Below are 15,704 nucleotides of genomic sequence, written 5' to 3'. Positions count from 1 at the left end.
GTAAATGACCCTATAGGTTGCGGGTTTACTGTAGTTTACCCAAATTTTTTTTTTGGATTTTTAACAAAAATTTCGACGTTGTTCAAATAAAACCGCTTATGAGCTGAAAACGGCCCTAACTAGCTACATTTAAGTAAATTAATTAATTGCATTATGATGACTATAAATAAATAAATTTCTTTGTAGTTTCTATTCATTATTCTTAAAGTTTAACGCTACACATATATGACAACAAAAGTAGAGATTATTGCCAAAACCACATTCATGGTGGCCAAAGCATTCCTTTTATTAACTTAGGATTGAAAATTACATTCATGATCTAGCCACGTACAACATAAAACAGACATAAAAATAGACTCTCTTAGAGCCAATGGCTTTTCTTTCAGTACATAGAAGCTTAGAAGCTACGTACAAGCCCGACAAGACAAGCTTATTATATTTTACAATAACACCACCAGAATTACAATAATTCAACCTCTTAGCCACCGTAAATCAAAGGATTTGGCCTTGGCCCGAAATCTTCTTTTGTTGCAAATGACTGCTTAGCTTTAGGACCAGCATTGTCTTTGGAAGAGAGCTTCGCTTTAATTTCATGATCATTGTAGGATGTGGTACTGGGTCTGGGTTCAAATTCCTCAACCTCAACCTCAACCTCAACCTCAACAAAAGGTTTTTTCACTTTTTCATGGCAGTCGGCTTTCTCTTTTGGTGTTGAATCAGAAATATCAACAAGGAGGCCTTCAATTGCCTGTGGCATAGGTTGCTCTTTCATGACATTTTTCCAGTATTTCCCGACATCTCTTCTTGAATCTATTGTTTTGGCAAACTGTTCCACAAGACAAAGAAAATAAAAACAAATAAAAAGAAATTTTAAGGCATTCTAAATGATCAGTTGAAATCTGTACTGTCAATTTAGATAACATATTTAACAAAAATTCACTTCAAATTGACAATTTGACAATATAATATGACATACGAAGAGAAATGTTCTCTTACCCTGTGTGGCAATATAAGATGTTTATATCGCTAGAATGTGAATATAAACTATTAATCAAGTTGATAATTTCTAGAATGTGCGGTCTAAGTTTACAGTATGACAACATAAGTTAGAGTCTGATAAGAGAATATTTTCATGCAAGCATAATATAAGATTTTTGGTTGCATTTGTCTTGTCAGTCCTATATATCTAGCAACTTCTTGGCTTTAAAAATTGGTGACTTCATACAACAATAGGAAGAAGGGTATTATACAAATACTTACCAAAAGAAGAGAGAAAAGAGCTAAGATAGCACAAAGGGACTTCATGTCTACAAATGTTATGCAAAAGAGTTCTTTGTAGTTGTATTTTTGAAGGATATGTAACCTCACTACTTATAGATAATTTACTAGAACGAAAGCATCAAGGCAGGCAGGACCTAATTATGGGCCCTAGATTTGTTTTTGAAGAATGGTCCCTATAATTTGATAATCATACTTTGGAACAAATCTGGGACGGATCTAATTATGGGCCCTAGATTTTTGGAAGGTTTCTAAAGTAGGTATGCCATGCTTTTCTATGTAGTCTAGTCGCACATTTTTTGTTTTTGTTTTTTATACAGGCAATATTAAGGAAGCAATATTACAGAAGAAGAGAATTAAACTTTGGACCTCAAATACAACAGTAAATATTCTTAACAACTTGAATTATAAGGAATTATAAGCATCGTGCAAGTAATTAATGAAAATTTTGACGATGAAGTGAATGTCGGAACCATATTGCATAAAATTAAAAAGCTTAAGGTATGCAATCTTTAAAGTTGAGAGTGCAGACAAACGTGCTTTAAAAATAAGAGTTTAGGATACTAGATTGAAATTAACCCTTATATTACATACGTAACTATATCAATCGGCAAAAATAAATAAATCAATTTTGTCATTTTGGCTTATTTTAAAAAATTTCTCTCTCCTTTTTCTTTTTCCAAAGTCTCCCTTTGCTTTGTCTTATGGGGCTATCATTTATGTGGTTTATAATTCATATATAATTGTCTTTCACGAAGTACGACGAAACCAAAGCAATGAGTACATCAGAATAATCAAACGAAATCAGGATCAATGAAAGAAGATAACCTACTCTTGGCCTTTTTTGTCTTGTGTAAAGTGAGCAATTCAATCAAGGATTCTCATTTTATTACCCATTTCATAATAAAGAGATCACTTTATTCATATACCTATTAGCTTTTAATTTAGTAATATTTATTTTTTCTATAGTTCAAATCTAACTCCCCTCTTCGTTTCATTTAAAAAAATCTAACCCCCTCTTCCGTTAAAAAAATCAATTCATATACTTTAAATATATTAATAATCATCATTTTAGAACAACTATAGACTGTTTACATAATCTATTAAAAATTAATCTAATTAAATAAATAATTATGAAAAATACAATGCCTATAGCTTGTTTTCTTTTTCTTTTTAACAGAATAACTTCAAATCTTTGATATATATTTTTAAAACCAATCCAATACTTCATTAGGGGTTACGTAGATAGCCTTTTTTTTTTTTTTTTTTTTTTTGTAATTTGTTTTTATATGTGTGTTTCTCTCAATTATGATATATTTTTTTATTGAGAAATTTTGACATTTCATTTATAATTCAGCCAAAAAGGTCACTAGCCACAAAGGGCAAATACAAACTAGCCATAAATGGCCAATACAAACTATCAACAAAGGGTCATTACAATAACATGGTGATCTAACGTCAAACTCTCATAAAAAAAGAAGTGGAAAACTCTCACAAAAGAAGAGATGAAAACTACACAGAAAACTCAAAGAGTCTCTACGACTTATTCTAAACATAAAGAAACCGCAAAAAGTATATGTGACAATTCGATGGTGAAATACAGGTGGAGTTCTGACGCCAAGACGCATCCACCTGTGATGGGTGGAGGAAATTCATGACAAAGCAAAGACAAAAACGGGAAACTTTTTATAACTGAAAATTGGGGAAGAAAAAGAAAGGAGAAGGGAGGAAGAGAGAAGCGGATTGGGGAGGAAGAGAGGAGGGGGAGATGGGAGAAAGAATAGTGGCTTCCTCCCCTCAATTATGATATCTATAATTGTTGATTTATTTTATTTTTTATTTTATTTTTTTGTATGAACGAAAACTTTATTGATCAATAATAAGATAAAAAAAGTCAGGAAACAACATGATTATGCAAGATAAATTTCAGTCATAGCATCGTTATATGAATGACCCCAACCCTTCGACTTATATGCTCTCCAATTTATTTCCTAAATTGTAAGCAAATGAGATATTGTGACAAAAAAAACCTCGAAAATGAAAATAATATGGTTGGAATCTCTAAAATTTGTTATAGTTTTATATCTATAAGTCCAAGTAAAGATTGTCTACTAATAGCATATGCTGGTTAGGTTAATTGACATAGTTTAATTATTACATTTAGAAGAGATCAGAGACATATCTAAATATGTGAGCCCTACATTTTTTGAAGGTTTCTAATAATTATGTCGACGAGTCCACATACTTTATGCATATGACAAGACTCCAAATATGTTCTTGAGCTCCAATAATTATAATTTATATCGACGAGTCTTGTTTTGATAATTATGAATATGACCCCTTAACTGATCTTAATGGCATTAATCCAAAACTATCCACTTCAATGTCCACATATTTACCAACAAAAATGGGGCTCTACTTGTATCCACTTCAATGTTCATATGTTTCACACATGCATGGGGCTCTACTTGTATATAATTTCTTGTTTCTTTTGGGACCTCCAATACTGCAATAAAATAAGCATTCTATATTTGACAAGTGACTTGCATGATTATGGACATATTTTCATTGTGATTAGCATCGGGCAAAATCCTTTGAGGAGGGTCATTGTTTGCAAAGGATTTGGTCTGTTTATCCTATCATAACTCTTATGTTGTACCATTGTAGTTTGATAATTAGAATCTTCTATCTTTTAGGCGACCGTTTAAACTCCAAAAATATAACGGAAATTATTTAGTCATCTAATTAGTATCAAATAAATAGACAAATTTAATATTTTGATTAAACAATTAATTATCATGGTTTAATTAAATGACTAACCGATATCTAGTTTGGTTGAATTTTTTTATTTTTTTTTTTTATTTTGTAGGAATGATTGTTGAATGATGATTTAGAAAATTAATTTAATTAAAGAAATAATTGTGGAAATACTATAACTAGAGCTTCTTTTTTTTTTTTTTTCTTTTTAACAGAATTGTGTACTTCAAAATTTTTTTTTACACCAATCCTATACTAGTACTTCATCAATGGCTGCTTATGTAGATTTCTGTTTTATACTTTTTTTTTTTTTTTTATATGTGTTCTTCATTACAAGAAAATGATATGAATTTTGTTTCCACCCCTACGGGTTAGGGCAAGGGCAATTACTATTCACATGAGATATGAGTAGATGAATTTCTATAAAGTTTTTGGTGTGGGAAGTAAATAATATAGCTAGGTATTTATTTTAAAAAATTCTGAATATTTTGGTTTTTTTTTTTTCAATTTTTTTGGTTGCTGACGTCATTATGACATCAGCATTGTGTCAACAACCTTCGGGCAACAACCTAGGCAATTCTTGCCCATGGGCTTGCCTGGGCTCGTGGGACCCACCCATTGTTCGGGCTGGACTTGGCGTGTTGGAGCTGCAATTTGGCCCTTGAGCCCCCTCTTGCCCGGGTATGCCCTGCACGGTGGACTTGCCCTTAAAGTTTAGTTTTTCCTAGGGAAATAATTTCTTTGAGAAATAGCTTTTATATGTCTAGATAGTCAAAGATTAGAACTTTATATATCTTTGTGGTGGCTCTTTCAAAATTACCAGATGAACAAATGGCAAGGACTTTTAACAAGGGAAGAAACATGGCTTCAGGACTTGCTCTCTGGAGCCCCTTACTTCATCTACTTGTGCTTGTTATGGTAACTTCAATTTATTCCCACTCTTCATATTCTTATCATTTAATTGAGGGAAATTTGATGATGCCGCAGCATAGGAATCTCTTGTTCTAATAACTGTTAGTTTTCCTTTAAATTTAAGCTTTTTCTTTCCTTTTCTTTTTTGGTTTCTGCTTAAATATTGTGCAGTGTGTTCAAGGAAGCTGGAGGCTGGAAGATGAGTGAGACACAAGATGGTGATGGCCATGAAACGACAAATACAGAGAATGCTCATGCTCATCATCCATCATCCCACATGCATCATCACATGGACCCTTCAGTTATGATTTTCTTCACCTTGGAGGATCTAAAGGAGGGCAAAACCATGGCCATCTATTTTCCCAAAAGAAACCCTTCAAAATCCCCCCACTTGTTACCAAGAGAAGAAGCTGATCAAATTCCTTTCTCATCAAAACAACTCCTCCACCTCTTTCACTTCTTCTCCTTCTCTCAAGACTCTCCCCAAGCCAAGGCCATGGAAGACACTCTCAGGGAGTGTGAGATTCAACCCATCAAGGGAGAATCAAGTCCTGTGCTACATCCCTAGATTCCATGCTTGACTTCACACGTGGTGTCTTCGGACTGGACACCCCTTTCAGTGTTGTGGCCACAATCCATCTCACAAATTCAACTACCAATTTCCAGAACTACACTATTTTAGAAGAGCCCAAGGAGATTTTGGCTCCCAAGATGGTGGCTTGCCACACCATGCCTTACCCTTACGCAGTTTTCTACTGCCACAGCCAGAAAAGTGTGAACAAGGTTTTCAAGGTTTTGTTGGGTGGTGAGGATGGAGATAGGGTAGAAGCTGTTGCTGTTTGTCACTTGGACACCTCTCAATGGAACCCTAATCATGTATCTTTCAGTGTGCTTAGGACTAAGCCAGGGGCTTCTGCTGTGTGTCATTTCTTTCCTGCTGATAATCTTGTGTGGGTTCCAGCATCCACTTCAATGTAGTAATTTGGTTTTTTTATCACAAAACGTCTCTGACGTTTGCGAAACTATCAGATTGCATCCTTAAAGTTTTTTTGTATCATTCATCGTCCCTAACGTTAATATGAGTGCTCTTAAATAGTCCATTTGTCAAAAAAATTGTTAAATCCAGGAATATAATCGTCAAATCAATCCAAAATTATAAAATATTTTTTTTTTTTATTACCTTCCCTTCTCTCTTTCTTTCTTCTTCTTCTTTCTCTCTTTCTTTTCTTCTTCTTCTTTCTCTCCCCGCCAGTATCATATTGTGGTGTTTTGTTGGAAAATTAAATTATTCTCTTTAGGCCTGGTCCTCTTGTTATTCAATGGTTGTAGAAACTAAGCAAAGAATAAACAATAAAGGTGGTTGCTGGGAGCCCTACACCAGGTCATTAAGAAAACATGTCCAAAACCAGAGCAAACCAAAACTTTGCTTCAGGTTACATTTACTTACGACACCATCAAAGATATGTCCCATGGAAAGAGCCTAGAGAAGGCATGTCTCTCATTTGCTCTGCACAAATTTGCAGTTAATTTGAATTTCATTAGGGCAATACTGAAATTTGGGCACAATTAGAAAGAAAGAAAAAGAAGGGAAGAAAATAAAAAAAACATATATTTTATAATTTTGGATTGATTTGACGATTATATCTCTAGATTTAACAGTTTTTTTGACAGAATGACTATTTAAGAGCACCCATATTAACGTTAGGGATCATGAGTGATACAAAAAAACTTTAAGGATGCAATCTGATAGTTTCGTAAGTGTCAGGGATGTTTTGTGATAAAAAGCCTAGTAATTTTAATGCAGGGCCAGCGTTTGAACATAATATAAAAGGCCAAGCGTCTTTGGAAGCTTTTGATTTTCCCATTGAAATTCCTGGGAGAGAAAGGAGAAGGGAAGAAGAGAGAAGCGGATTGGGGAGGAAGAGAGGAGGCGAGATGGGAGGAAGAATAGTGGCTTCCTCCCCTCGATTATAATATCTACAGCAGGAAACAAAATGTTGATTTTTTTTTTTTTATGAACAAAAACTTTATTGATCAATAAATGGATAAAAAGTCAGGAAACAACATGATTGTGGAAAATAAATGTCATTCATAACATCGTTATATGAATGAGCCCAACCCTTGGACTTATATGTGCTCTCCAATTTATTTCCTAAATTATAAGCAAATGAGATATTGTGACAAAAAAAACCTCAAAATGAAAATAATATGGTTGGACTCTCTAAAATCTGTTATAGTTTTATCTATTAATAGCATACGTGGGTTAGGTCAATTGACATAGTTTAATTATTATATTTAGAAGAGATCAGAGACATATCTAAATATGTGAGCCCTACATTTTTTGAAGGTTTCTAATAATTATATCGAACGAGTCCACATACTTTATGCATATGATAAGGCTGCACATATGTTCTTGAGCTCCAATAATTATATTGACGAGTCTTTTTTTGATAATTACCCCTCTCCTGATTCTTAATGGCATTAATCCAAAACTATCCACTTCAATGTCTACATATTTACCAACAAAAATGGGGCTCTACTTGTATCCACTTCAATGTTCATATGTTTCATACATGCATCGGCCAAGATCCTTTGCGGCTCATTGACAAAGGATGGTCTATTTATCCTATCATACTCCTACGTTGTACCATAATTCATATTATAATATGTTTATGGGGCATGCGAGTTACATTTCTTAATGCAGTTTGATATAATCGGAATCTTCTATCTTTTAGCCCACTGTTTTAAACACCAACTTTACAATCAACGAAAGCAGAATTCATTTAGTAATCTAATTTCTATCAAATAAATGTGACATGTAATGTCTTGATTAAACACTAAGTTATCATGTTTTTAAATAAATTTGACTAACCGATGTCCTGTTTGGTTTTATTATTTATAGTAGGAATAATTGTTGAATGATTATTCAGAAACAATGGTTTTTTTGGGTAGGAATGATCGTTGAATGAGCTAAAAGGCTTAATATCACAAAATGTCCTTAAGGTTTACGAAACTATCATATTGCATCCTTAATGTTTTTTTTTGTCATTCGTGATCCTCAAGGTTAGTATGTGTGATCACAAATGGTCTCTGCTGTTAGGTTCCGTCAAAAACTCCATTAGTTTGCTGATGTGGTATATATATATATATCACAAAACATCCCGAGGCACGAATGGTCCTTGCAAATTTTTTTAATTTTTTAATTTAAAAATATATATTGTATTTTAAATACACATGATACTATATTATTGGAGATGTGGGCTCCACATATATGTCACATCAACAAACTAATGGAGTTCTTAAAAATAATTTAAAATTTTTAAAATTTAAAAGTGAAAAAACCAAGGGTTTAGGGTTCATAAATGGTCCTCAAGGTTAATATCCTTCTATAAATGGTTTTTTCATTTTTAAATTTTATGAATTTGAAATTATTTAAAAAAAAATTCATTAGTTTGTTGATGTGGCATATATGTGGAGCCCACATCTTCAAAAATATAGTGTCACATGTATTTAAAATACAATATCTATTTTTTAAATAATTTAAAAAAGAAAACAAAAATTTTATGAATATTAAATTAAAAAATTAAAAAATTTCGTAGGTGTCGGGCTTTTTCTTCCAAGCATTACAAATGGGCCGGGCTGCCGTAAGGTGCGAATTGATGGCATTATCCCTTGTGTCTGAGTTCAAATATCAAGCTCCAAAAATGCTTCGAAAGGATAGTGAAGCCTTAGGAAACACCTTGGTTACCTTCACCAATAAAAATAACAACAGCTTACAGATAGACTTTTTAGCTTGGCATGCGAGGCTTGTGGCATGAAAGCAAAATTGTCATGAGTTTAGCACTGAAGAGAAAGCTATGAGTTCCTGGGGGGAAAATGGGGTGTTAAGATAAGAGAGGAAGGGTTTGCAGGAAGGTTTGGATGCGAATGAGGGAAAGAAAGAAGAATAAGTGTTTTTCCGGTAGCTTGACAGAGATTTTGTCAAATATTAGAACAGTCTGCCAGAAGAGGGAAAATGGGGGAAAAGGATAAATAGAGCACGAATTTGCTGGGTCTGCAGGTGAGAGAGGAAGCTTGCTCTCTGGATGTGGTTTAAGATGATGGGTAGGAAATGCCTCTTTTTATAGGCACTGTAAGCTACACTACTACATTTTACACTTTGTGCGACGAAGAGAATTTCGTCGCTCAAAATACATTGTAGTCGCACAAATTTTAGTGCCATAGACACTTCGTCGCGCAGATTCCGTCGCGCAAAGATCGTGAAGAAAGACTTTGAGCGACGAAGTTTTTCATTCGTCGCGCAAAGAGACTTTGCGCGATTTAAAACATTGGTCGCGCAAAGTAACTGCGCGCGAAAATATTGGTCGCGATAGCGACTTTGCGTGTGAAATAATATTTGTCGCGCAAAGTTTTGAGCGACGAAAAAATTAAAACAATTTCTTTTGGTTTTTGACTTTTTGTTTTATTATCTTGGTTTTATATTAATTTAATTATATTAATTATTTCAAATTTTTGAGTAACGAAATATTAATTTAATTATATTAATTATTTGCGCGACGAAATATTTTGGTTTTTGACTTTTTGTTTTATTATTTCTTTAATATTAATTTAATTATATTAATTATTTCAAATTTTTACTTTTTAAATTTAATTTAATTGTATGATTTTTTTCGTTACTTTAATTTAAATTGATATTTATTTAATTATATTGATTTATTCAAATTTTTACTTTTTAAATTTAAATTTAATTACTTTAATTTAAATTGACATATTCAAAATAAAATTACATATGAAAAATAGTGATCAAATTATCCAATAAATATATATATATAATATTCAAAATGTACACATAAATTAACAAAGTACAATACATAAAAAAAGGGATAATCTCCCCTAAAATTGTTATACAACAAATCCAACCCAAACTCCAATCCCTCCCCTTTACTCAACCCCAACCCCACACAAACTCAAAACTAACTCCAAAAACACATATTAATGAAAAAAAATTTAAAATTTGGAAAGAATCTACCTTTTGGCAAGATTGAGAGTGAGTGAGAATAAGAGAGAGAAGTGAGTGTGAGAGAATTGGAGAAGATAGTGATAAAGAGATGAGAGAGTGAGTGAGAGTGAGATATAGTGAAAAGAGAGATGAGAGAGTGAGTGAGAGTGAGAGATAGTAAAGAGAGAGATGATGAGAGATGAAGTGAGAGGAGTGAGTGTGAGAGAAATAGTAGGATTTGGGGAGAGGGAAAGAGAGAGGAGAGGTAAGAGTAGAGAAAGACATTGAGAAAATGGTGGAGTTATTTTCATTTTAAAAACGGTATCACTTTGCGTGATGAAAAAAATTGGAGTATTGGTCACGCAAAGTTTTTGCGCAATGAAAAAAATTGTCGCGCAAAACTTTGCTCGACGAATACTGGAATATTGGTCTCGCAAAGTTAAAAAAAAATTCCGCATCCCATTTTTGGTACCGCCCAAATTTTGAAATTTTTGCGCGACGAAAAATACATATTGGTCGCGCAAAGTCTAAAAAATTATATAAAAATTACCGCGTCCCATTTTTAGTACCGCAAATTTTTGCGCGACGGAAAATATATATTGGTCACAAGCAAAGTTTTAAGCGACACAAAATATTGGTCACTCAAAGTCTAAATTTTTTAAAAAAATCCGGTCCCATTTTTGGTACCCTAAATTTTTAGAGTTTTGCGCTACGAATTGTTGGTCGCGCAAACTTTTGAGAGACGAAAAATTGGTTCGTAGCACGATATTTATAAAAATAATTGTTATGAATAATAAAAAATAAATTATTTTTTTTACGATTTAAAATATAAATAAGGTTAAAGCTACTTAATAAATGTATATACCAATTTCTTAAGTGTTATACATACAAAATAAATAAATTTAAAGCTACTTAATAAGTAAATAAATAAATAAATACATATATATACACACACCATTCAACGATCCAACCGTCAGACTTGTTTGCATATACTTCAAGATCGTATACCCCCAAAATTTGCAAAAAACAAACATTCGGAGACCCAGTAACGGACAAAAAATTTCAACAGTTCTAAATGAAAAATCACGATTTAACGGTTATTTTAACTCCGATTTTAATGATTTTTTACAGCTACACTCCTTGACCTTATATGAATATAATGAACAAATTCGATCGTCAATTTAAAATATTTACACTAGTAGATACCACAAAATCTTATGTTATATTCAACAAAAGTATAAATAAACTCTTAATTGTTAGTGAATATATTGTTTTGATGGCATACGCATTCTAAGAAACTATTTTCAACGATCCAACAGTCAAACTTGTTTGTTTATACTTCGAGATCATATACACTAAAAATCGGAAAGAATAAACATTCAGAGATCAAGTAACGGACAAAACTTTTCGACGGTTATAAATGAAAAATCATGATTTAACGGTTATTTTAACTCCGATTTTGATGATTTTTTACCACTACACTCCTTTACCCTATATGAATACAATGACTGAATTTGATCTTCAATTTAGAATATTTACACTAGTGGATACCACAAAATCTTATGTTATATTTAACAAAAGTATAAATAAACTCTTAATTATTAGTGAATATATTGTTTTGATGGCATATGCATTCTACAAAACTAGTTTGAACGATCCAACCGTCAAACTTGTTTGTTTATACTTTCAGATCATATACGCCAAAAATCGAAAAAAATAAAGATTCAGAGATCAATCAACGGTTATAAATGAAAAATCATGATTTAACGGTTATTTTAACTCCGATTTTGATGATTTTTTACCGCTACACTCTTTTACCCTATATGAATACAATGACTGAATTTGATCTTCAATTTAGAATATTTACACTAGTGGATACCAAAAATCTTATGTTATATTTAACAAAATTAAATAACTTAATTATTAGTGAATATATTGTTTTGATGGTTATTTTAACTCCGATCATTTGCCAAAAATGAAAAAAAATAAACATTCAGAGATCAAGTAATGAGACATTCGACGGTTTAAATGAAAAATCATGATTTAGCGATTTTGATTATTTTTTATAGCTACACTCTTTGACCCTATATGAATACAATGAACTAATTCGATCGTCAATTTAAAAAATATATTTTCCAACAAAAAACCAATCCAAACAACAATAATATATTTTTCTAACAAAGATTTTAAAAATATTTTTTTATTTTATTTATTTTATAAGGACTTTGCGCGACGAAGTTTTGTTGTTTCATCGCTCAAAGTAGCTTTGCGCAAAATTTGATCGCTTAAGACTTTGCGCGACGACGTATTATCGTCGCGCAAATGTTGGTCGCGCAAGGTTTTGAGGACGAAGTTTTGAGTTTCGTCGCGCAAAGTGACTTTGAGCAACGAATAATTTTTCGTCGCGCAAAATTTGGTCGCACAAGGGTTATTTTGTAGTAGTGCTACTCTTTTCCAAGAAACCCTAATGGTTTCTATCCAATTTGGCCAAACTTTTTCCTTCCTTTCTCCTTCTTTCCTTTGACTTATCCTATTTGGTGAAATTCTCTCTACCCATTTGCACAAAATTAGAGATTCTTGGGAGCTCAATGCTTTTCTCGCAACTGCCTCAGTGGAGAACTCCCATTTTTAGCCATATTTCTTCCTTCTTTTCTTCCCTCTTCTATGGCTAGATATGATGGGGAAAATAAATGGGTATGTATACTGGTTTGAAGGATGTTTTACTCAAGTATCCCTTGGTTTTTCTAATGGCTTGCGTTGAGTTTGTCTTTGGCAATGTGCTGGAGATTCCTAGCAGCCTGCAGATGTGAGTGACTTTTGTCTTTTGTCATGGTTTTGTCTCTAGCCATGTGCTAGAGACTTTCAAATATTTGTTGGTCACTTGGGCTAGTTCACTAAAGGGATAGGCCAACTTCCCAAAGTGATGGGCTATCTTTTCTAAGGTAATGGGCTGTTTTCTCTCCTTTATACTTACCCACATATTTGGGCTCAAGAAATGAGCTTGAGTTTCGGGGCTCCCAAGCAACCTAAAACTTCCATTTTTTGGCTCATCAATGGGTCTCATGAAAACTCGTAACCATCCATACCACAACTCGCTCAACAAGCCTTATGCATTCGAGTGTCTTGGGCCTACTTAAACTTGTAGCGTAGTTGGGTGTGAAATAATGATTTCCTGCTTGGCATGGCTTGGCGTGCTTTAATTTTATGAAGAGGGACACAATGCTTAATTAGCATGAGATTGTAAAGCCAGTGTATTTTATAATCTTTATCTTAATTCCTAGCATGACGGATTATTTATTTGGCATGGCACGTGGACTGTGACTTGTGCATGGCGGATTTTCGTGTGCTTCCAATTTGGTCTTTTCTTAATAAGGTGTTGTATTTGGCTGAGAATTTATTCAGGCCCAGCCGTGGATTTTTTGGGCCTCAACAATAGGGACCATTTGTGATAGGTGCGTGAACCTCAGAGATATTTTGTGATATATATATATATATGACATGTCAGCAAACTAACAGAGTTGTTGATAGAACCTAACGGCATGGACCATTTGTGATCACATACTAATCTTGAGGACCACGAATGACACAAAAAAATATTAAAGATGCAATCTGATAGTTTCATAAACCTTAGGGACATTTTGTGATATTAAGCCAAGCTAAAAAACAAATGTTTTCGAATTACAACATTGCATAATGAGAATGAGAATAGAGAAGATAGAAGGAGGATGTATAAAGGGAGGTATCTAACATTTCCTTCTCTTTTTTTTTTTTTTTTCCATATATGATATATAGGTAGTAATTAAACCAAGAAATATTTTGAGACATACATTATATAAGCCTTCCTAAAATTTGTTGAAACTTTATACCTATAGTTCCAAGTAAAGATTAACAAGTCAATTGAAATGTACAAAAATTTGAATCACTCATTCCATTTTGGAATTTGGGAAAAAAAGTTTTCCATGTCGGAAAAATAATAAGGTTAAATTTGGCACTTCATTCGAATATTTGGCCTTGCCTATTTGTGCCTAAATTCCTAGAAATAATTAAGTATGGGTTATTGAAATTGGTACTTAGGTGACGAGGGGTAAATTTAATCACACAAACAAGACACAACAACACAGCAATCTTCACACACTTTAAACCTTGACCAAATACACATATGACTAGTCAACTGCTAGTCATGAACAACCACAATCAAGAGAACACACAGAGCATGCCACAAAGTACCTGCAACCCTAGAAGATTACTAGTGACAATCTAGGCACTCAGAATGACCCATCAATTTAGGCATCCCCTGTGCTAAGCAACAACTATGGTGAAAGTGTGTGAAATCATCATTATCATGTAAACATCAAACAGCAGATAAAGATGACTAGTCAACCACCAAGAACACAAACCCAGAAAAATTACAGATATGCAAAACAGATTTTGTTCACCCAGAAACCCACCATTGGGAAAAACTGGGAGTCATCAACCAACCAGGCACTCCACTAAGTAGAAAAAGATTCTTACAAAGGAAACACAATCAAGCTCAAGAAGCACCTAGATCTGTTTAGGAATATGAGCAATACCTCATTTGTGCAATCTTCTTCTCCAACTTAGCAAAACTTGAAGCTCAGTTCTTCATGGCAATGTCAGCTCTTTCTCCGGCTAGTTTATCCCATGGCACTAGCTTGCAAGCTCCAACACAGACCGAAACCAATATTTGGATTCAAATGAGAATGACCAATTTCTTCAAGAAATCATACTCTTGAAGAAATCAGTCTTGAATCTGACCTAGATATAAATGAGGGAATGATTTACGAAGCTAGATGCAGATTCGGGTTTCAAAAGCAGTTTTTCAAAAAGAAATCAATTGGAAAAACTCATAGATGAAATGTTTGGTTCTCTCTTGAGGAAGAAGAAGAGAAAGATAGCAAGCCAATCTTTCCAAAACTTCCACGCAAAAGAGACAGCCACCAAATGAGCAAAATCGTAGCCTTTACAGACCAAAAATTCCTTAGGTCAGAAACCCACATGGCAGGAGAGAGAGAAAAAGAATAGGACAAAACAGTTTGTTATCCAGCTGGAAATCCTACAGAGTAAGGATGACTAGTCATCTGAGAAACGGATGACAATGTCATGATATGCAATGCACAATACCTTTGTCAACTTGCTTGATCCTCCATGGAGCAGAAGTTAGAGAAGAACACCATGAAAGGTTTTCCTTAATCTAAACTTGAGCTTGATAAATAACAATACACATCTTATTACAAAGTTGTCAAGGGAAGCCAAAAGATAACAAAAAACCATACATTAACAGTTATCATTTATCTTTATCAACGGCAGAGAAGATTTAATCAAATATGAAGGTTGGCAACATTTTGTTTGTGTGCAGGTAATTACCATAGACATGTCCTTGCTGGTCTCTTTTTGTGTGAAATGCTAAGTCATTAAGTTTGATTTAGTACAATTTTTGTCCGCTAGTTTTACTTTTAGAGTGTTAGTTTGTTGCCCTTTTGGAATTGGTACCTTAGATGTCTTTGATTGTACTGTTGAAGTTTATCTAATGAAATTTATCTTTGATTAAAAAAATAAATAGTTAAATATGAAATCGAATTTTAGTACCCTGATTTTGAAATCAATTTTCACCTTTTTACAAACTAAAAATTGAAATGAGTTATAAAACAAGTTTTTACTTTTCAATTTTTGAAGAAAATGAAAATCAAATTATTATCAAACAATCCCTAAAGAAAGCCCAAAAGGCCCCAAAAGACCA

General features: G+C 33.2%; 2 protein-coding genes and 1 pseudogene across 3 annotated transcripts in view; 2 read left to right on the top strand and 1 right to left on the bottom strand.

The window, feature by feature from the left end:
• Positions 1-238: 238 nt before the first annotated feature.
• On the bottom strand, positions 239-1,420 carry LOC103335636 (organ-specific protein S2-like). The gene is made up of 2 exons (XM_008238651.3): positions 1,261-1,420; positions 239-826 (listed from the first exon to the last, which is right to left on the bottom strand). Exons 1-2 carry the CDS (start codon positions 1,303-1,305, stop codon positions 479-481), a joined length of 393 nt encoding a protein of 130 aa, XP_008236873.2. The 5' UTR covers positions 1,306-1,420; the 3' UTR covers positions 239-478.
• A 3,373-nt stretch (positions 1,421-4,793) lies between these two features.
• LOC103335632 (BURP domain protein USPL1-like) overlaps positions 4,794-15,704 on the top strand; it is a 29,878-nt gene continuing 18,967 nt past the window's right edge. The window contains exon 1 of the mRNA XM_089054474.1: positions 4,794-4,953. Coding sequence (XP_088910600.1) covers positions 4,867-4,953 — 87 coding nt within the window. The 5' untranslated portion in view covers positions 4,794-4,866. The remainder of the gene's footprint in view (positions 4,954-15,704) is intronic.
• LOC148916288 (BURP domain protein USPL1 pseudogene) lies at positions 4,991-5,939 on the top strand (annotated as a pseudogene). Its single transcript, XR_016127888.1, has one exon. The product of XR_016127888.1 is annotated as a BURP domain protein USPL1 pseudogene (transcript).

This window comes from Prunus mume, linkage group LG6, assembly GCF_029339155.1.
Source record: "Prunus mume cultivar Tortuosa linkage group LG6, ASM2933915v1, whole genome shotgun sequence".
In the NCBI taxonomy this organism is placed as follows: domain Eukaryota; kingdom Viridiplantae; phylum Streptophyta; class Magnoliopsida; order Rosales; family Rosaceae; genus Prunus; species Prunus mume.
This window is presented reverse-complemented; position numbering and strand designations above follow the sequence as displayed.

Bases quoted from the DNA above. Each gene is read 5' to 3' on its own strand.
- LOC103335636 (XM_008238651.3), bottom strand. From the start codon at position 1,305: ATGAAGTCCCTTTGTGCTATCTTAGCTCTTTTCTCTCTTCTTTTG. The intron at 827-1,260 runs GTAAGTATTTGT...CTTGTGGAACAG, and splicing joins CTCTTTTCTCTCTTCTTTTG to TTTGCCAAAACAATAGATTC.